This window comes from Ostrea edulis, chromosome 9 (assembly GCF_947568905.1).
Source record: "Ostrea edulis chromosome 9, xbOstEdul1.1, whole genome shotgun sequence".
Classification (NCBI taxonomy): domain Eukaryota; kingdom Metazoa; phylum Mollusca; class Bivalvia; order Ostreida; family Ostreidae; genus Ostrea; species Ostrea edulis.
Genome location: NC_079172.1, coordinates 56636311 through 56658478, shown reverse-complemented (window position 1 = coordinate 56658478; position 22168 = coordinate 56636311). Strand labels below are relative to the sequence as shown.

General features: G+C 35.0%; 1 protein-coding gene across 2 annotated transcripts in view; it reads right to left on the bottom strand.

Annotated features, from left to right (window-relative positions):
• The window catches only part of LOC125658911 (RRP12-like protein), a 136833-nt gene that overhangs the window by 76421 nt on the left and 38244 nt on the right, over positions 1-22168 (bottom strand). For both annotated transcript variants that reach the window (XM_048890364.2, XM_048890363.2), the window contains exons 9-12: positions 21415-21513; positions 11189-11280; positions 10080-10191; positions 2758-2937 (exon numbers count right to left, since the gene is read on the bottom strand). In XM_048890364.2, coding sequence (XP_048746321.2) covers positions 2758-2937; positions 10080-10191; positions 11189-11280; positions 21415-21513 — 483 coding nt within the window. The remainder of the gene's footprint in view (positions 1-2757; positions 2938-10079; positions 10192-11188; positions 11281-21414; positions 21514-22168) is intronic.

The window sequence follows — 22168 nt, the reverse complement described above, 5'->3', positions numbered from 1 at the left end:
TCCAAGATCAATTTTGGATATCTCGAACCCCCGGATATCTCAAAGTTTTTTCGAGGTCCCTCGGACTTCGAGATAGAGATATTTTACTGTATTTAAAAAATCTAGTATACAGTTAAAATCAAAAACCTTTATTGTATTTTGTCACAATGATTACTCGGGGATGTGGACTGAGGACAGGTTTAGACTCAATATCCATGGTACTAGAAACAGCATTGTCACTTCAACTTGTTTCCATCCATGTTTTCAATGTTTTGTCATTGACGATGTTGCTCCTGTGGTGTATTTTCAATGTGTCTGACATATCTTACATAAACTGTCATTATTTACAGTTTTGTCCACAATGCCATCATTTAACAATTGATCAAAATACAGCCACCTTTGAGGATTTTGGCGACATAATGATTCTATTTTAAAAACCAAACCCGAACCGAAATATGGAAAAATGGAACCGAACCTGACCCGAACAACACGACCCGCGGTTTTCGTTTTTTTCGGGTACCTGTTGCAGCCCTAACAACAGGTGATGATGATAAAGGGCTGACATGGTTCAGACATTTCTGGTTTGGTTCGGGAAACAAAACGCATCTAACATGTCTGTCATTTACAGGAAAAGAAAATGCAATTGTGTATGCCGATTCATGGAAATCAGACAGCATGTTAATTAATTCTGCATGATTTTTATTGCACTTTATAAAATGTGTGAAAAAAAATTCTTAGGTATTTCTTTACCCCAAGGGGTATCTGACAAAATCAAATGACAAGTGCAGTGTACTCAACAATGGCTTCCTAAAACATGTACTGGTCACCATCTCATTATTTCTTTTGCTCAAGAAAAGTTATTTCAAAGTTTCACATGAGCATTTCATGAAAAGATATTCATATACCTTAGAGTAACTAACTTTTAGTGGCAAATTATTTTCCAACCTCACTTTGTTTATTTTAGCATGTGACAAGGCATTGTGTACACATGCTAGAATGGTGGTATATGAAGTGACGAATATTTAGATCCAATAGATTTTAATTTGGCTGTTCCATAATAACTTAATTATTTACATATTGTAAGTGTCGCATTTTCTACAATTATTGTACGTTTTTGTTATAATTTTCTTGTGATCGATTTTTCGCTTTTAAATAGATGAACAACATGAAGAAGCATACACTATCTATGAAGGCTATGTCTCCAAGTGAAACATTACTTAACCGCCGAGTTCTACATGAAAAAAAAAAAGGTCAAAAACCTATCGTGGTATATAATACGCACCCCTTTCTCACACCAAAAAATTCTTGAAAAAAGTGTGTATGATATTCGGCAAAGTACGGTATATGCTTGGAGCACCATCAAAGTTGACAGACATCTTTGAGGAAGAACATGGGAACTGTTCGTGAGATAAAATGTTTCAGGAAGTTCAGATATATTAAAAAAAAAAAATTTCCAACCTATCGACCCTAATTTTTTTTAGAAGATGTTATCAGAAACACATATATCTTTTTTTTTAAGGCCTAATGATCTAGTTTTCCTATACAACTTTTCTTTGGGTAAAATACTGTCTGATGTGTTTCATACCAATTGTAAGGCCGTTCTTGGCACACTAATTTTGACTACGGATTACTCTGTTAACCTGATCAAGATATAGGGCTCACAGCAGGTGTGACCAGTCAAAAGGGGATGCTTCTCCTCATAGGCACCTGATCCCATCTCTGGTGTGTCCAGGGGTCTGTGTTTGCCCAACTCTCTATATTCTGTATTCCTTATAGGAGCTATGAGATTGATCACTATTTGTTATCTTCACCTTTCATGAGGAAAACATTTTCCCCTATATTCTAATATAAAACGTTGATCAGTTACTGTAGTCCACCCTACTCCTTGGGGCCATGATGTGATCTATTTTGAATCTACATTCTCTAAGGAAGCTTTCACACAAAATTTGTGTCTTTTGGTCCAGTGGTTCTTGAGAAGAAGATTTTAAAAATATGCCACTACCCACCATAATTTCACTATTTCTTAATTATCTCCTCTTTGAAAGGAGTGTGACCCTTTATTTGTACAATTTTGAATCATCTTCACCTAATGATGCTTTATGGTAAGTTTGGTTAAAATTGGTCCACTAGAGTTCTGAAGATTGAAGTCAAATATGGGTTTAAAGTTTACAGACTGACAGACGATGACAGGTATGAGAAAAGCTCACTTGAGCTTATAGCTCAGGTGAGCTAAAAACAAATCAATTTCACTGATGATCTGTCAATACTAATCCTACTTAGATGCAGGATAAGATCACTATCCATCCAAGAATATCGATCATGTCGAGAATACACCTCAACGATACGATATCCAGTATTGATTTTGATAAGCAGGAATGAAAACTATATAAATATAACTCATCTTGTTATAACCATAAATCTTATCACAGGATCATGTGGGGATCTCAATATCATCTTGCAATAAGCAGTGTCTTATTACATTTATCACAGGAATAAGATGGGGTCATGTGGGGATCTCAATATCATCTCGTAATAAGCAGTGTCTTATTACATTTATCACAGGAATAAGATGGGGTCATGTGGGGATCTCAATATCATCTCGTAATAAGCAGTGTCTTATTACATTTATCACAGGAATAAGATGGGGATCGATCTCAATATCATCTCGTAATAAGCAGTCACTGTGTCTTATTACATTCGATCTTGTTTTAAACTGCACATGTGTTATAATTTGAAACATAATCATATTCAAAAATGCAATGCTATCCAGTAACCAACCTCAAACAACACTGCAAAGACCTGCATGACTAGTCCCCATGCTGCATGAAACTGGTATCCAAGTCCTGCTTCTAGTGCCTTCACTATTTTGTGGAGTGGTGTGTTTGCTCCAGATGGGGCTGACATCATTAGAACACTTATGCCTTCAGCAGCAGGGGCTAGGCACTCATTTAGCAGCACCTACATATATATGAATAATCCATAATGATTTAGTCCAATAAAAAAGAAATGTGTCCTTAAACAAACTGCAACATAAAAGACATTTATAATACAGTAAGACTGTAATGTTCGCTATATGAAAATTTTCCGGATTTGGTTGTGTTTTTTTTTATTGTATTATTGCCTCTTCAGTGTTTTGATAAAACATGTGCAGATCCACATTGGATTTTGCAGCCATTTAGACACCCTTAAAGAGTAAGTTGTTTTAAAATATTACTATTGAAAATGTATTTTTAGTCCAGCAACATTCTGCATTCATTTAGACATGCATTTCATTGAGTATTTTAGTAATTTGCTACATGACAATTCTTTACTTGTGCGATTGGTATGTTGTAAAATATGGCTTGGTATTGTTGACTTTATCTAAAGTTTATGAATTTGTTAGTGATTGATAAGTATGGGAATTAATGTAAATTTTCAAAGTATCAATTGTCACTGTGTAACCGTCAGTTTGTCGCTATCTTTTGTATTTTGGCATGTTGTAAATTATGGTCTGTCCTCATGAACTGAAATATTTCATAAGTTAGAAAGGCATATACTGTAGTTTTGAGGCTTTCTTACATATACTGAGTATAGTTATGAATGTTTTATTTGTATTAATTTTTAGTTTTCTATCACCCATTTGGCCTCGTCTCTTGGCTTGTTTGTGCACAAAGATAATTATAATGAATTCAAACAAACAAATCCATATTAAATTGTCTTCAGTAAACATCTTTCTTTTGAATTAAGAATGTGATACATTTTTATTGTTGTTTTTTTGCACTGCAGCAGTATTTTGATCTTATGATATTATAGCGATGAAAATGATGTCAATATGCACCATGAATGACAAGGAACGAGAAGTTTATTTCATTTACAACTACTTCTTACAGATGAATTATTATCTTGAAAATTATCAACTGAGAAGATACCGTACTTTATTTCTATAAATTTCAATCAAACCAAAATACGCTTCCACCATATAATAGATTTTACCAATCTTTTTGATGCAGTGAAAAATTTAGAAAACTAATACTGGGTATTTTTACATCCAATATTCTTAGATTTATTTTAAAAATGCTTTTAACAACATCAAAGCATATCACATATTAAATTGTCTTTTAATTGTTATAAATGTAGCCCATTTTAAGACAGCTCTGTATTAAAAACAAACTTTGGAACACTGTTAGGGTAAAAAACTCAATTTTGCTGCATCACATTTTGTATTTTGATTTTCATAATGGAAACTTTGATTAGATATTAATATGTTTTTAAATTGATAAATTGGTATAAACCCAGGGGTAATGAATTTCAACGTCGAGCTTTGGTAAAGGGCAAAGTGAAAGCTAACAACTAGTGATAAAAAGTGACAGCTAATAAGTAGTGATACAAAGTGAAAGTTAACAACTAGTGATACAAAGTGAAAGTTAACAACTAGCAATACAAAGTGAAAGTTAACTAGCGATACAAAGTGAAGGTTAACAATTATACTAGCAATACAAAGTGAAAGTTAACTAGCGATAAAAAGTGAAAGCTAACAACTAGCAATACAAAGCCCCACAACTTTGATCACATTAAATCTTTCAAATTTAAAGTGTAGACTTCAAGCTAGAATAGAGGACATTAAACATGAAAATGATGCATTTAGAGTAAGGTAATTGCCCATAATTATGCACACATTTTGCCTCCTTGATGTCCTGGCAGAAATAAACTTTTTAAGATGACTTTATAAGACAATGCATTTTCAAAATATGGCCAACTTAGTCCCACTCTAGGGCCTCAATCCTGTGTATCGGTCAGCCAGGTTTAATTGCTGGTGGCCAGATAGGTCAGTTGGTAGAGCACCTTACTAGAGATTCAGGGGGCCTGGGTTCGAATCTCGGTGTCCATTGCATTTTCTCCCTTCCTGTTACATTTGGTGCCGAAGACCAGCCCCTGGAACTGACAGGTGAAAATGCCTGCTAAGGGATTAAGATATTGGGTTGATGTCTTCAAGTGTGAATATTTAAGGAGGGAGGAATGTAGTGGTAAGCCAAGTTCGATCGCCGGTGGCCAGATAGCTCAGTTGGTAGAGCACCTGACTAGAGATTCAGGGGGCCTGGGTTCAAATCTTGGTCTGGTCCGTTGCATTTTCTCCCTTCCTGTTACACCTGAATCCACAAATTTGACAATTTGTGTTCCCTTTGACCCATTATGTTATAGCAAAATTGAGTGAAATCGGTTCATCCATTCCACAAAAGAACCTGAAAATGTTGAAAAGTCTACGAACGACGACAAACAAAGAAGTAGCATTAAAAATGATGATGCCATGATATTTTTTTAAACCATATTTTGTTACAAAAACATAAGATTCTGAACCTAATTGGAGTAGTATTTTCCTTCTCCACATCACTCTATCACTACAGCTTTATAGAGGGGCAAATTGTGTTGACTTTGAGATAACAGGTGATTTGAACTCCTGGGAATATAATTTCACTCAGATAACCAGGGTATTCTAGATTACCATGTTTGACATAACAAGGTTTATTTCAATCATTTAACATAATAGAAGATTTCAACCCGACAACTGACTTACTCCAAGATATCAGGTATTTGATATGTCAGTGTTTGAGATACAGAAGTTTAACTGTATATAAGAAGATGGAGTCTGGATTGACTTCCCTCTTCAAATCTTGTAAATTAAAAGTACTGTTGCATTGCACAAAATACCAAAAAAAGAAAGAATAAGCATTGGCAAGAATGTAATGTTGCCACGTTAATTACAGTACCTGCAACGTTATTCTTGACATTCCTATCGTGTTCTATCGTGCGTGTATCCTATCGTATCGTGTGTGTATCCTATCGTATCGTGCGTGTATCCTATCCTATCGTGTATCAGGTTTTCCGTTTTCTATCGTGTTTTGCGTTTATCAGGTCTATTGTGTATCGTATTTTGCGTGTATCAGGTTTTCCGTTTATCGTGAAAATCGTTTATCGTGTAGCTTCGGAAACTATCGGGATCGTATATTAAATCTAATGAAAAAGTAAGATACTCTCCGAAAGCTTTATTCGTTTTGTTAAAGAAGCTAATTTTAGGAATCGAGGAAAGACAGTATATTTGAAAGAGAACATAAAGATGTCGATTTTATATAAGGCAGAAAAAGAGCTATCAGTCTGTCCAGAGAGGGTGAAAATTTATCACAATTTAATTCTAAGTAGTCTGGAAAGTAGGCAGTGGTTTGCCGAGCATACCGAGGACAGTAAAACTGAAAGCTCCTTCATCTGGAGTTCATAAACATTTCCTTGTCTAGAAACAATTATTTGTAATTAACACTAACAGAGAAATAGGAAGTTCCGATCTGAAAGGAAAAATCAGTAAATTACATATATTTTAATAATGGTTCTTTTTCTTCCAATTTTGTTTACCTGTATTCAACTTATATATACCAACTACTGAACTTGTGCGTGTTCTTATCTATCTGATTTTGTGTATCACCCGTGTTTTGACAGTAAACAATCTCAGGGACATTGTATTTCACATATTTAGAAGATTAAGTTTTAAAAGAGTGCAAGGGTATATTGCATCTCCCACAGTTCTGCTCAATTGGGCACAATTCAGCTGTCATCATTGTTTTTTTTTTTTATTTGTACATGTACACATATACCAATAGTCGTACGTGTAGATACTGGAAATTTATGCTGGTTTTGATGATTATTTGAATTTTTTACATGCTAAACACAAACATTTTAAAGCGTTTCTAAATTGCGACTTTAAATCATGCCGGGTTTCGTATATGTTTTTAATAGTTTATTTATTTTTTGTTAACAAAATATCAATTCATATAAATATGTTCCAATTACTTATGACTCAATTATCACTCATAGTGTAGAAATATCTAACATATGAGCACGTGGTGTAGTGTAGTGGATTGTATTTAAAGCAGTCATTATGAAAATAATTGTAGTTGTTGAATGAGCGGTGAACTCAGAGCTTGATGCAAAATAACCCCCCTCCTCGCTACACATAAAATATTACTTGGTTTTATTTGATATCCAAGATAATAAACATTAGAATAAAAGAACTATTGAAGCATGATATCACTACATTATATTACATTTTGTTAATTCCCTGTTTAATTGCTAAACGATCGGCATCAAGTGTGAATGCCACGGGTCCTCGGAGATGACCTTAAAAACAGACGCCCCGTGTCACTGTAGGTGTGGCACGCTAAAAAACCCTCACTGTTCAATGGCCGTAATTGCCGGGCATAAGCCTAAATTTAAAAGCTCTTCACCGGTCATGGTTACGTCTCCATAAGAGTGAAATATTCTCAAGCGAGATGTTAAGCAAGATGAAAATCAATCACTCCCTGTATGATTCATATATTAAACATTCGAGGTGACAATATACGTTTTAGAATCATTGGCTGAGAAAATTCATATAGATATCAAATAATGAATTCAATACCGTATATAGTTTAGCTTCCGGATTTTAGTTGTAATGACGTTAAAAAAAACATAAATAGAATTTTTTAAAAAACGTACAATCGTGGATAAATAAATTATATGCTTTAGGTATATATTGAATATTGAAATCCTTCAGTATTATTATCAACATAATCTAATTATTTTGTATGTATCAAACTTTCGTTCTGTCTAGTAAATTGTTTCTAAATTTACAACATTTCTATCAGGTTTTCCGTTTATCGTGAAGATCATTTATCGTGTTTTGCGTTTATCAGGTCTATCGTGAAGATCGTTCATCAGGTTTTGCGTTTATCAGGTTTACCGTGTATCCTATCGTATCGTGCGTGTATCCTATCGTATCATGCGTGTATTCTATCCTATCGTGCGTGTATCGTGTTCTATCATTTATCATGTCAAGAATAACGTTGCGGGTACTGTAACAGCTAAACCGTTCCCATGTTAACAGCTAAACTGAAGCTCTGAAATTCATGCCATTATCAATCATCTGTTTTCATTTTGACACATGTATTCTACAGAATGATAAGATTAGAATAAATTAGACTGCTTTTGTTTTTAAAAATTTCTCACACTACATTATCATCATGATAAGAAATTCTCCATTAACACCAGTAAATACTGACCTTCATGGTTTTATCATAAGAAACTAAATATTGTTTTTGTGAAAAACAAATGTCTCCCTAGCTCCCCAAACTGAAAGTACACCAAATGAAACTTCTTCCCCTTAATGTACTGTGTGGTATGGAGGAGAAAGCATAAGCAGGAACATAGACATTATGAACTCCGATAAGCCATATATGAGAAGCGTTCACAAACTATTTTGCACCCTAACTTTAAGGAAAACAATTGGATCCTCCTGTCCCTACATTATGCATATTACAAATGACAATGAAGCATTCTACAAAGTTTGAAATCTATCAGATAAGCCATATAGAAGGAGAAGTGTTTCACAAGCTATTTTACATCCTCCACCCCTCTTAGATCAACTATAACTTTTTAGAAAATAATTGTCTTGACAATATGCACATCTACAAATGGCAATGAAGCATTGAACAAAGTTTCAAGTCTATCCGATAATCCATATAGGAGGAGAAGTGTTCATAAGATTTTGTGACAGACAGACAGAAAGTACAAATTAAAACAATGTATCCGCTTGGAGGAGGGGAGACATAATTCTCCATTAAAGGGGCATGGACGCGATTTGAGGTGAAAATTTTCAAATTGTATTTTTCCATTTTTATTGTTTACAATGCATAACTAAAGTATTTCTAATGCTTAACCAAAATTTGAATATCAGTTGTTGAGGTATAAGTGAGATACAGCACTCACAATTCTGTGTTATGTAAACAAGGCTCGTGCCATGTTTTTGTTTACATTAGACTGTTTAATAGAAAATAGCGTGTTTAAAACAAAATGAAATGCACCAAACACTAGAGAATATTCAATTGTGTTAAGAATTCACTTGTAAATGGAAAAATCTGCTTTAAACGAAACTTTTACTAGTTTATTTAACCTATGTAAACAAAATCATGGCACGAGCCATGTTTACATAACAAGGACTTGTGACCCCTGTATCTCCCATGTACCTTGACTACTGACATTCAAATTTTTGCTGATCATTAGTAATACCTTAGTTAAGCATTCTAAACATTAAAAATCAATATATGCACCTGAGCCAAGTTGCATGGGATACATTGTAAAGTCAGGATTGATGTGGCATATTTATAATTGTGAAGAACTAATTTCAGCTTTAAACTTTTCGAGTTACTGTCCAGAAACCATATTTGTCTGAAGTTTTCAATCTATTTTCGGTCACTGTGACCTTGACCTTTGTTCTCCAAAATCAATAGGGGCCTTGCTTTGCTGGTATCCAACAATATATCCAAGTTTCATTTGATTCAAATTAAAAAAATTCAAGTTATCCTCCGGAAACCAATTTTTTTTGGAAATTTAAATCTTATTTCGGTCACTGTAACCTTGACCTTTGACCTATTTTCTCCAAAATCAATAGGGGTCTTCCTTACCTGGTACAGAACAATATCTTTAAGTATCATTTGATTTGGATTTAAACTTTCTGAGTTATCATTCGGAAACCAAAATCAATAGGGGTCTTCCTTACCTGGTACCCAACAATATATTAAAGTTTCATTTGATTCGGATTTAAACTTTCTGAGTTATCATCAAGAAAACAAATTTTTCTGAAATTTTCATTCTATATTCGGTCACTGTGACCTTGACCTTTGACCTTTTTTCTCAAAAATCAATAGGGGTCTTCCTTACCTGGTACCCAACAATATATCAAAGTTTCATTTGATTCGGATTTAAACTTTCTGAGTTATCATCCGGAAACCAAATTTTTCTGAAATTTTCATTCTATTTTCGGTCACTGTGACCTTGACCTTTGACCATTTTTCTCCAAAATCAAGAGAGGGTTTCCTTACCTGGTACCCAATAATATATCAAAGTTTCATTTGAAAGGATTGTAAACTTTTCGAGTTATGATCCGGAAACCAATTGTTGATGCCCAACCGCCCACCCACCCGCATCACCAAACCAATTGCCGAGTTCAACTTTGTTGCAACTCGGCTAAAAATCAAATTTGAAAATTTTCAGCTCAAATCGTTCATGTCCATGTCCCTTTAACACCTGTATATACTGACCTTCATGGTTTTAGTGGCACCAGAAGCCACTTCCACTCTCTCTGACAGAAGACAAGTCATACACACTGAGAAGACTCGAGGTAAGTGACTCAGACACAACTTCTCATCTAGTCTACAATTTACATACATGTATGTTAATGCAGGGCTCAACACTATCGCCCACATCGCTCACCTGAGTCATCTTGGCCCGTATCTGAAGACTTTCCATATATTTGCATGTATTATAACAAACTTTAATTTGCACAATATCAGGAAGCTTTCATGTAAATTATAACTTTCCTGGCCCAGTGGTTCTCGAGAAGAATATTTTTATAGATTTTTCCTATATATTTGTATGTAAAAGTTTGATCCCCTATTGTGGCCCCACCCTACCCCCGGGGGCCATGATTTTAACAAACTTGAATTTACACTATGTCAGGAAGCTTTCATGTAAATTTCAGCTTTTCTGGCTCAGTGGTTCTTGAAAAGATTTTTAAATGACCCCACCCTAGTTTTGCATTTTTGTGATTATCTCCCCTTTCAAGGGGGCATGGCCCTTCATTTGAACAAACTTAAAAGCCCTTCACCCAAGGATGATTTGTGCCAAGTGTGGTTGAAATTGGCCCAGTGGTTATGGAGAAGAAGTTGAAAATGTAAAAAAGTTTACAGATGGACAGACAACGAACAACAGGCGATGAGAAAAGCTCACTTCATCTCTCAGCTCAGGTGAGCTAAAAATTATTCAGAAAAACTTTGATTTAGACAAGAAATCACCCTCTCTTTCTTTCTCTTTTTATCACAATGTCTCAGTCTGTAATTACAAGTAAAAAGTACCCAAAAAATCTGAAATCAAGGTCACACTGTTCGTTCCCACCTTTGCCCAAGTGTTCTGTTTCCAACCCTAATCATTCTTTCTCCATCTTCCTGAGCATTCTATTCTCGATAAGAACTGTTCTGTTCAAACTGTTTTATAACAGTATATAGCATTCGTTCCCAATCAAAACTGTTTGTTCCCAAACCATTCAGAGTTTGGCCACCATTTCAGTGGTGTTGCAGTACACTTCAAGGTCTGTATATTGACATTTACTGAATGAAAAAAATGTGAGTACATTGGTGAAGGAAAAGTTTACCTTGTTAGATTCTTGTGTGCTACCTCCATGACAGCCAACCATGCCTTCATGGGCTGCACATCATTATCTGATGGTTGGTAATCATATAGAGCCTGAAACATAGATACATGTACAAATAATGAATGACAACTAGCTATACTCTCATAACCTTGACATCAATATCTGATGGTTGTTAATCATATAGAGCCTGAAACATAGACACAAACTAGAACTGTCCTTTAAGGACTAATACCCCTGCGGGGTACACTTAGTCTACATAATGGATAAAAACAGACTTCCTCAGATCAACAAAACCAGAAGTTGTCTAATCAAATGGTCATCTAGTATATTATTTTTTAAATTTAAAATGTTGCTTTTAAGAAAATCACTGAATCAATCAAATATTAGAATATTTCTGGTGATGCTCAATACAAACACTATACCAATAAACAGGATTTTCAGAGAATATAATTGTTTATTATCATTTCTCTTAATTTGGCATATAGCTTAAAAATTGTTAGAGTACATATATCATGACATTTTACAAAAAAAACCCAGATGTCTCCCCGTCAAAGTTTGATTGTCTAATAACCTGGGCAACAATAATGAGTGCAAGCTTAAGAGGCAATAACAACGGCTTGCATCAATATTACACCTAAGAATGGTGTATTGATGTTAAAGGGTTAAGAAGGGTTAAGAAGTTACTTGAGAAATGAACACATTTTTGCCTATTTCTTGAATCATATTGACCAACACGACATCATTAGTTAGTTAAAGAGAGGCATGATTTTGATTTGCTTCAGAAATGGGTCGAGATAAAAATTTTCCTGCAATGCATTTACCCATGATCTCATCTCTTCTTAATGTCTGCTTTCCAAGGAATGGGTCAAAGTCAAAAATTTTGGTACAGTACATCTTGTCTTAAATCTGCCTTCCATGTTGTAAGTTTGAAAACCTAATGCCAAAGGGTTCTCAGGTTATGGTCTGGACTATACTTTGATGTAAAAGAGTGACCTTGACAATGTAAGTAGGTCAAGGTAAAAAACGTTGGTGATGTGCACCTCCTCCTCAATATTGCCTTTCCATATTACAAGTTTGCAGTCTTGATGTCAAACAAATCTTAGTTATGAAATCATCAAGTTTTTTTTAAACACGTCATTGAATGAAGAAATGGGTCAAGGTCAAAAATTTTGGTACAGTACATTTTGTCTTAATGTCTGCTTTCCATGTTGTAAGATTGAAATCCTAATGTCAAAGGGTTCTCAGGTTATAGTCTTGACTATACTTTGATGTAAAGGAGTGACCTTGAATGAAGAAATGGGTCAAGGTCAAAGATTTTGGTACAGTACATCTTGTCTTAATATCTGCTTTCTAAGCTGTAAGTTTGAAATCCTAATGTCAAATAGTTCTCAGGTTATAGTCTTGATGTAAAAGAGTGACCTTGACACTGTAAGTGGATGAAGGTCAAAAATGTTTGTGGTGTGCACCCCTCTTCCATATAACCTCTCCATGTTCCAAGTTTAAAGTTTTAATGTCAAATGGTTGTCAAGTCAGCTTTTGGCCTAGAATATATTTTGACATAAAAAATTGACCTTGACTTTATAAATGGGTCAAGGTGGAATTCCCCCTTTCCTCACTCCCCCTTCTCATATTCTAAGTTTGAAGTCTTAATGTCAAAGAGTTCTAAAGTTATGGTCTATTCATGTTTTTCTTAATTTGACCTTGAATCACCGATTGTAAGATCGTTCTTGGTACACTGATTTTGACTACGGATAACTCTGTTTACCTGATCAGGATATATAGGGCTCACGGCAGGTGTGGCCGGTCGACAAGGGATGTTTACTCCTCCCAAGCACCTGATCCCACCTCTGGTGTGTCCAGGGGTCCGTGTTTGCCCAACTATCTATTTTGTATTGCTAATAGGAGTTATGAGATTGATCACTTTTCGTTATCTTCACCTTCCATGCTTAAAATACAAACACCCCAGTGTGTTAATTGGAAAGGGGTTTAATATAATTGCTACCTTGTAAGCTGCAGGAATAATCAACAATTCAGAATGGTTATAAAATTATGTAATGAACCAGATACCTAGCATGGACAATGAGTACCTCATAATTATTTCTATACCTAAATTGGACATCGAGTACCTCATAAGTATCTATTTCTCATAAATAATCATTTTTGTGGTTATAAATGAATACCAGAAATAGTATTATTATGATCGAGATCGACATACTTTATGACACCAGGAAAGACTACTCCAAATATAACGCACGTCATGTTAAAGTCCATAGAGAAGCGATAATATTGATGGTAAGTTGTGATAATTTTATGGCATGAATCTGTAGACCAGTTGTTGTGAAAAAGTGACCCGACTTATAAGCGGGTCAACGGCAAAACCTTCATAGTTAAGCTTCAAAAAGCAACCGACTTACAGGTGAACCTGGGATTTATTTAGGGTCTGTATGGAGCTGCAATAAGACCCCATTCCCAATGCTAAAAAGCAGGTATTTTTCCCAATTTTGGCTTTGAAATTAATTACCAAACAATGAAAACAAATCAAGTAAGGTAGCCTATTTGTTCATAAATCTTCTTCACAGGCCCCCAGATTACAATTTTTGCTTCAAAATTATTAAGTAAACCTAATTTTTTGGCCTCTGCTGATTTGAATGAGGCAAGCTTTGACCAAACTGAAAGTCAGGAGTACAATTATACCTTATGGGGATATGATGCTGAGATGAAAGTAATTAGATTTTTCTGAAAATCATTTTATCATAGAAAGGAGGTCTCTCCTGTTTGAAAAATGACAATTTTTATATATGTAAATGAGTTCGTTTCCATAGAAACAACCCCTGAACCTAACAATGTTGAAAAAACACAAAAGGCCAAAATTTAGCAGTTGTAGATCCAAAAATATGTACAACAAACAAACAGGTTGTAATATGGCTATATTTAATGGCCATCATACAAACAGTCTATGTGCAGACACTATGATGTAAAAATATTTTCCAAGTAACGCAAAAACAAATTGCCCAAAATTCAGTCCGAATTTCCTCAGCCCCCTAAAAAAAATTTGAGGATAGAGTTTTCTAGAAAAATTGTCAAAAACATTTACTGAATGTAAGGCCACATCAAGTTCTCTGGTTCTCAGACACCCCCCCCCCCCCCCCCCCCAAAAAATCGGCCGCTGACACGAGTTTATGGCTGCCCCGGAAAAAAATCACTGCCGCCCGTATTTGATACGTCAAAATAAAATTTGTGTTTTGGCGCCAAAATCGTAAAGCGCCTTGCTGAATAAGACGTGCTGCTTAGTTGATGTAAACAATATGGCGACAGAAACAGTTCTTGTCAGCATTGAGATTATTTTTAACTCAAAACTGATTGTTCCATGGACAATTATACCGGTAGACTCGTCCTTGACAGTTGATATACTTTGCAAGAAACTTCTGGGCAATGAATCTAAAGAAATTGAAACCGTGAAGGAACAAATTGATGAAAGCAAGGCCGAGTTGAAGTACGACGTCTTCGTAGGTCGAAACAAAATGGCTGACAGCGATAAGGTTTTTTCAACAGTGAAAAGAGGCTATTCGGTGTTGAGTACCATTTGTAAAGCTTTAACTTTCTTCACAACACAAAAAAAAAACCACAGACAAAAAATCCCTACCCATTTGTGACATGGAGATAAACTGAAAAACTAAACCCCCTACCTACCTACCCATTTTTTGAAAAACAATTGTCTGAGAACCAGAGAATCGATTTGATGTGGCCTAATTAGAATTTAATTATTTTACTATGATTTAAAGATGGCATCCATTGCTACAGGACTAACAAAAAATATTGGCATGTCAATGAATTGGATAAAAGGATATGATGAACTGAAGGTCATCTGACATCATTGAAAATTGGGTGACCACCCAGTATTCCGACGGTCCGATAGTCCGACGGTCCGGTAGTCTGACACTCCGATAATTTGTGGCCACATATAAGAGATCGCTATGTAATAGGCAGCAGAAAACAGGATTGAGTGTCATGTGCTAGAGCGATTTTTTACGTCACAAGAGCAAAACATCACATAGTGGGAAAACTTTGAACGGGTTCGACCTACATCGGGAACCTGCAAAGTGCGAAACGAAACGAAACGAAATCTACCGAAACGAAACCCACCGAAACAAGACGAAACAGATTGTATAACCGAACTCTTTTAGTTATAATAATAAAAATTGGATCTTGAGCCCCCGTTAAAGTTACCACATATAAATAAAATTCGCCTCCCCATTGATGTAAGCTTTCGGCTTGACTGATACAAAGTTTTAAAAGTTTGAAGGGGGTGAGTATAAGCACAAAGTACATATCCGAAGTTAATTGATTGAATACCATGTGCAATTAGTTTCGGATCCATAAATTTCAGGACAGTTCGGCATAAATATATGTTTCAGTATACATGTATTTTGCTCTAAAGACAAATATATGTATAAATGTGGATATTGTGTATTTGTATGTAGTATATCAAATGGCGAATTCTGAGTATGTCTTCCCGTTCTCTGTATAATTTCTGCTTCCCTTGTTCATAAGCCTTTTGAGTTTACAAAATGCCGACATCCTCCTGATATTATTGCATAAAAAATTCTGTTTTCCATACCGTTCTCAATTCCCCGTCTTAGCAACACCACAAATATATAGAGTGATATTTAGACTCACTACATATCAATAATAATTTTAATAACACATGTACATGTATATATATCTTACCGAATTGCATTCATATAATATGGTATACTATCTAACTTTTTCCTTTATTGAAAGTACTCGCACCTCAGCAGTTAGATATAAAATAAAAGGTTAAGAGCTCTTCCTGCTTTCAAATTTCTCAGACACCAGTTTCTTCAAACAATGAATGTATCTATGCCCAAAGGCGGATCCAACGCCAGCGACACCACCCCTTGTTTAGTGTGTTTCGCCAGACCTCTGAGACTGTAACTCTCCGTTCTGAAATTTATGGATCTGAAACTAATTGCACATGGTATTTAATCAACTTCGAATATGTACATTTTGCCTAATCACTACCTCCCCCCCTTCCCAGCTTTTAAAAGTTTGTATCAGTTCATTCATTCCTACTCGCTCGTTCTCATGAATAATTAATGAGGCAATTTGATTGGGCGCTCATGTAAAACCCTAAGCGAATTTGTTCAATCAAAAATACGCTTCCAGTCCAATATTTCGATATACAATTCCTGTGATAGCAAAGTTAAGTTACTGCTACCTTTAAAAACAGAAGAGTTCCATTACTGTAATGATTACTTTGATTGGACGATATTTTGAAATATTTATTCATGAGAACGAGGGAGTAGGAATGCATGAACCTACGGGTCATAAAGATTTAGTTACATCTGTTACACTGTTCGACATATCACCGGCAGTTTATTGCACGACAGAAAATCAAAAACCCCTATATTATTCACTATAAGTGATTCTTAAGGGGAAGGAACTTTGACGTTGAACAGCATTTTTAAAAAGTCATCAGAAGAAGAACACCTGTTGATTTAATATTATAATTCTCATTTTTACTAAGAAATCAGAGAAATGGAAAGTTGTTTTAAAACAGCATTCCTCCTATGTTTCAAAAATCAGATTATACCACAGGCATGTGTTTGAGTAACAGGCATTCTGAAAGCTTGGGTCTGGTAATAGTGGGGAGAATGATGTCCTACAGATGAAAACCGAAAAAAGGGGTCAGTAAAGTCTTACAAACATACAAATATTTACTGTATTAGCTGACATTATCTTAATATTTATGCTATAAACATTAATATGTATACGGTGTGACCGTTGAGACGAGCGAAGACCCATGACATCTTACAACACGACGTTAGGCATTTCATTTAACGCGGGAAATATAACGCGGTTGATGTAAACAGTGCACTGTGACGTCATCATTAGCTGCAATATTTTTTTCTTTCAAACCAATCAATTATCCACAACAAAACGTACGAAGGTATGGGAAAGCTTGTTTGGAATTTAAAATCATTTGTGGTACTTTCTAAACTATTTAATATTTGTTCTATCTACGGGGTTGTCACTGAAATATACCGCAGTGATGGCGACATTTTTCCGGAGGCATTATGGGTAGTCCCCATCATTTTTCAGCTGATGAAGAGCAAACCACGTGACTCAATTGCGTAATCATTGGAGCGAGCTCTTCTTCTACAATTCAGTCACTTCTTATAAGGTCTTGACTCACTTGGATAACGACACTGGGGCTGTGTTTTTCCTTTGTTTTCTCTGTTTGCTCTTTAGGTTTATTTTTTTCTTTTCTTTAATTTTGGGCCAACAAACATGGTTATTGCAAGTATTATGAATGTATGAATGAATGTTACTTTTGCCAAATCATACCATTAATGTGAACACGTTTTTACTTTCTGTATGCGACAGCTCAATGTAATATTCATTTTGTTTTGATTGATTATACAGATTAAAACTTACAACACGTGTAGCAGTCTTTCATCGTCTACCAAAATATCATTTGTCTCGTTATCTTGATCATAATTTCATAGACTACTAAATTCATATTCATACACAAATACCTGGTCAGTTAGATCTCAAAATGATGTAAGAATTTTATCATGGCAGGGAGTAAGACACGGAGAGACATAAACATAACATTGAAAGGCAATACTTATTTAAAGAAATGTGTTTTGGCCAGATTTCAAAGCAATTCGGATTAAAGCTTGATGATGTATGTCCGTCCGTGTAAAAAAAACTGGTTGAATTTCTCTGCAGTGGTAAGGGTCATTTAATTATCACATATTTTGCCTGTACTTCATCAGTTAGCAGTTTTCATTTCCATCAATACCGGGTTTCTCGGATTTAGTTCATACAGCGGCGTAGAAAGGCCAAATAAAAATAGATATGCGTTCGGACGAATTAGTAATTCGTCCGAACAAATTGCTAATTTGTCCAAACGAATTTCTATTTCGTCCGAACAAATTGGTAATTCGTCCGAACGAATAGCTAGTTTGTCCGAATAGCTAATTCGTCCGAACGAATTACTAATTTGTCTGAACAAATAGCTAATTCGTCCGAAAAAATTGCTAACTTGTCCGAACAAATAGCTAATTTGTCCAAACAAATTGCTAATTTGTCCGAATGATTTTCAATTTCGTCCGAACAAATAGCTAATTCGTCCAAACGAATAATATATTTTATATGGCCTTTATACGGCGCCATAAGTTCACACTTGAATGATTTTGGTCAGAAATTGATTGTCCGATTTATAATCAGGCCGTGTCGATTTTGGCGGTTTCTGGTAATTTCCATAAAAATAATGCCTGACATGAAATTTTTTTTAACTCTATTAATTAAAATTTTTGGTGATGGTCAACATGACGGAATATCGGACCATCGGAATATTGAACAATCGGACCGTCGGACTACCGGCCCGTCGGACTATTGGACCGTTGGAATATCGGGCCGTCGGAATACTGGGTTTGAACCTGAAAATTGCTACAAATAAATCGGACTGATTTTTCTTCTTCTCTAAAACACATTTTTTTAAAACATCAAACACAACGTTTAAATCTTATGTTCTTAAAAGTGGCTAATTTGTGAAAATATTTTAGTTGGTATGAAAACGAATTCAATTTGGAAAGAAAACAGTCTGAATTTCTTCTGTCTTTTTTTTCTTCTTTTTTTTGCATTTTGAGTGTAAATTGTTCAGATAAACGCAAAAAAAATCTTATCATGTATGAATGTATATAGAATTTTTGAAATTTCATATAAAGAATGCATAAAGGTACCAAACCAAAAAAAAACCCACTTAAAATCATATTTAAATCATATAACCAACCAACCTAAATGTTCTGATCTCATTAAAACAATAATACTTTAGTGAATCTTTAACCACAATAATCAAATGTTTGGCTCGAATTGTTTTGAACACAGCCTTATTTTGCTTTGAAAAAATAATTCAAACAAGTAGCAATCTGACATCCAATATTGATACCGTAATTGCGCTTTCCCTTAGTATATAATAATCTAAGATAGTCTTGTACATGCCATTAGTTGTAATTGAATCAGTGCATGTAATTCATTATAGTAAAAGTGTAAACTGTGAAATATACAATAGAATTGACATGAATCAACGGATGATGGACACATACTAATTAGATCATTAATGATTCAACTAGATACTCACGTAAAGAAATTACGTATCACAGATCTACATAATATGTATCCCTCTAAACTGCAAATATTGTTTTAGATTATGTGTGTAAATTATTTGATTGCTATTGATGCTAATTATTCTAAAGTTTCAACTGATATTCTGGTGAAACCTATTAATGTTTCGAAAAGGGAGGGGGTGTAACAAGTTGGGCGCACTAAACATTTTCATAAAACTATCAATGAAAGTTGAAGAAAACGAACAGTGATCAATCTCATAACTCCTATAAGGAATACAAAATAAAGAGTTGGACAAACACGGATCCCTGGACACACCAGAAATGAGACCAGAGGGGGGGGGGGGGGGGGGGGGGTGCTTCATCTCCTCTAGATCCCCTACTTTATTATTTTTAAAATTTATTAAAGAATTATAATCAAATGTTTGGTTTTCTTTCTACACAATCTGGGGAGGGGGTGGGATTGGTCTATTTGAATATGGAATTTGCGTAACAAATATGCCCGTTTCAAAGTAGAGGAGAGGCAGTCTAGAACACTCGTTTAAGTCAAGCCCCTCCCCCCGATCTGCAAATGAAAATTAGATGGGTAAAATACATGTACTATGTTAGATTTAAAGCATACAATCATTATTTGAGAGCAGCTAACAGGATGATAAAGTAAGTTTTGATTTTGCCTATTCCGCATTTCCTCCGTTTTATGACATCTAGGTGTTTCGACACGTATCGGCCGATCTAATTTCAAATCCAAACATCTAACAATATATAATTTTGATTCAAATAAGCAATTAAACTTACGTACATTTCAATTATTTTTGCGAATAATGCATGCATGCACACCTCATTTGGACTTCATTTTCTCTGACGAGTAAATCCATCGGTAATTAAGTTCCGCCATGCATATGCAGAAATCAGTGCTAAATAATTCGTAACCTGCTTTGTATATCTCTACTTATTATGGTACATGAGGTAACATGTATCACAGATGAACCAATGAATTGCATTAAATAATTCACAAGACGCAGACAGTATACATGTACTGGTAGAGGTATATACGCGAGCGGTACCACATGTACCTATGTGCTGACAAAATGTTTAGTCCTCGGGTAAATATAATTTTCAATTATTTTTATTATTTACAAAATCTCGGAATATAATACAAAATATTTATTATTACTCTGGCATGATAAAAATTTTGCAGAATTTTTTAGCCCCAAGTTTATTGTCGTTCAATTTGGCTATATGTACTTTTAAAATTCATGTGCAGAGATTCTGTTCGACGTCTTTCATTTCTATTTTGAACAGAATACACAGGTCTAGAAATATATAATAACATGCGATACCACGACATCTGTCAAACTCTGTCTACTGTCAATGTAAACATGGCGTCAAAAATCACGCGCTTATGTCGTTACCTCATATTTCCTAAAAACACGTCATAACGGCATTCATACAAAATTATTTAATCAAAATAAGGCCCCGACTGATATAATTTATGCTTTTGTATTTTGAAAATATATAATATTTAGTCAAAGTCATAATCAATATATGTCACGACAATCATGACCTACGTACGTTAGTTCGAGTTGCGCAGTGACTTCAAAAACGTCACAATCATATCCCCTTAATGCACTCTAGACTGTTTTTTTCCCCTTACTTCTTTGAATGAAACATTTTCCCAATTCCAAGCAAATGTCGCTATTTTTCCCAAGGCCCAGGCCCTTGAAATCAAGACCTTAAAAAAAACCTGTGAACAATACTTATAGGTGATTATATAGACTTATCCAGTATTATCTTGACGAGTAATCTCCTGTGAGTTACGATCGACGCGCCAAGGTTAAACATAACTTCCAGTATAGACATGGCATTTGTATACTTTTTAGATCTATTTACAACACTTTGTACTGATTTACTTTATCCTATAGCATTTTTTCGAATTTAATCTGTGGACATTGATGTCTATCTACCTGGTAACCTAGATTATCTATCTACAAAGGCATTCAGCAGGCCCCATAATTATTGATAAGTGCATATTTGACAGCTAATATCAGTTTTTATTACACTGATGATACCCACTGTAATAATCTGCGCATTTAACTCAGCATTCATGGTGGTAGCCTTGGGATTTCCATTGAAGAGAGTGTAGAGTGCCTTCATCCCACATGAAGTCACCATCTGAAAGAAATAATTATTCGGTCAATTAGTACTTATTATAGAGATAGACTGTAAAGTCAGTATAAAATCACAGAGCATATTGTATACATGTACATGTGGCAACTTGATATAATTTTATCAGTTGTAACAATACCCTATCAGAGCGAGGAAGATACTACAGTGGAACCCCGTTATTAAGTTTCGCATTTTGTCACTATAAAATAACATAATACCAAGAGCAACATAATAAATGGTGCCAGAAACCCATGGTCGGCCAGTCTCATTTCAAATGATTTGTTGTTGTATTGTTTAAAAACAATGACTTTGATTAAACATTGATTCAGAACTCCTGGTCCAAATTATATAACTTCGGTACGTGCCCCTGGTGTGAAATTCATATGCGACTTCTGTGCGCACTGTGTGTTTTAATTAATACTGATAAAAAGTTTCCATATGATCAAAGAATATGTCCTGGCCTTGACCCATGGTCACATTGTCAAGTTCACTTTTTAGAAAATACAAACCCCGTCCTGGCCATATCAAGTAATGAAGAAACATTTAGATTTCATACTTACAACAGATTTTCATGTTAACTGAGGCTGCATTAGGACCTGACCCAAGGACATATGGTCAAGTTCAAGGTTTTTATGTCACACAGCTCCGACGGAAGACCTCT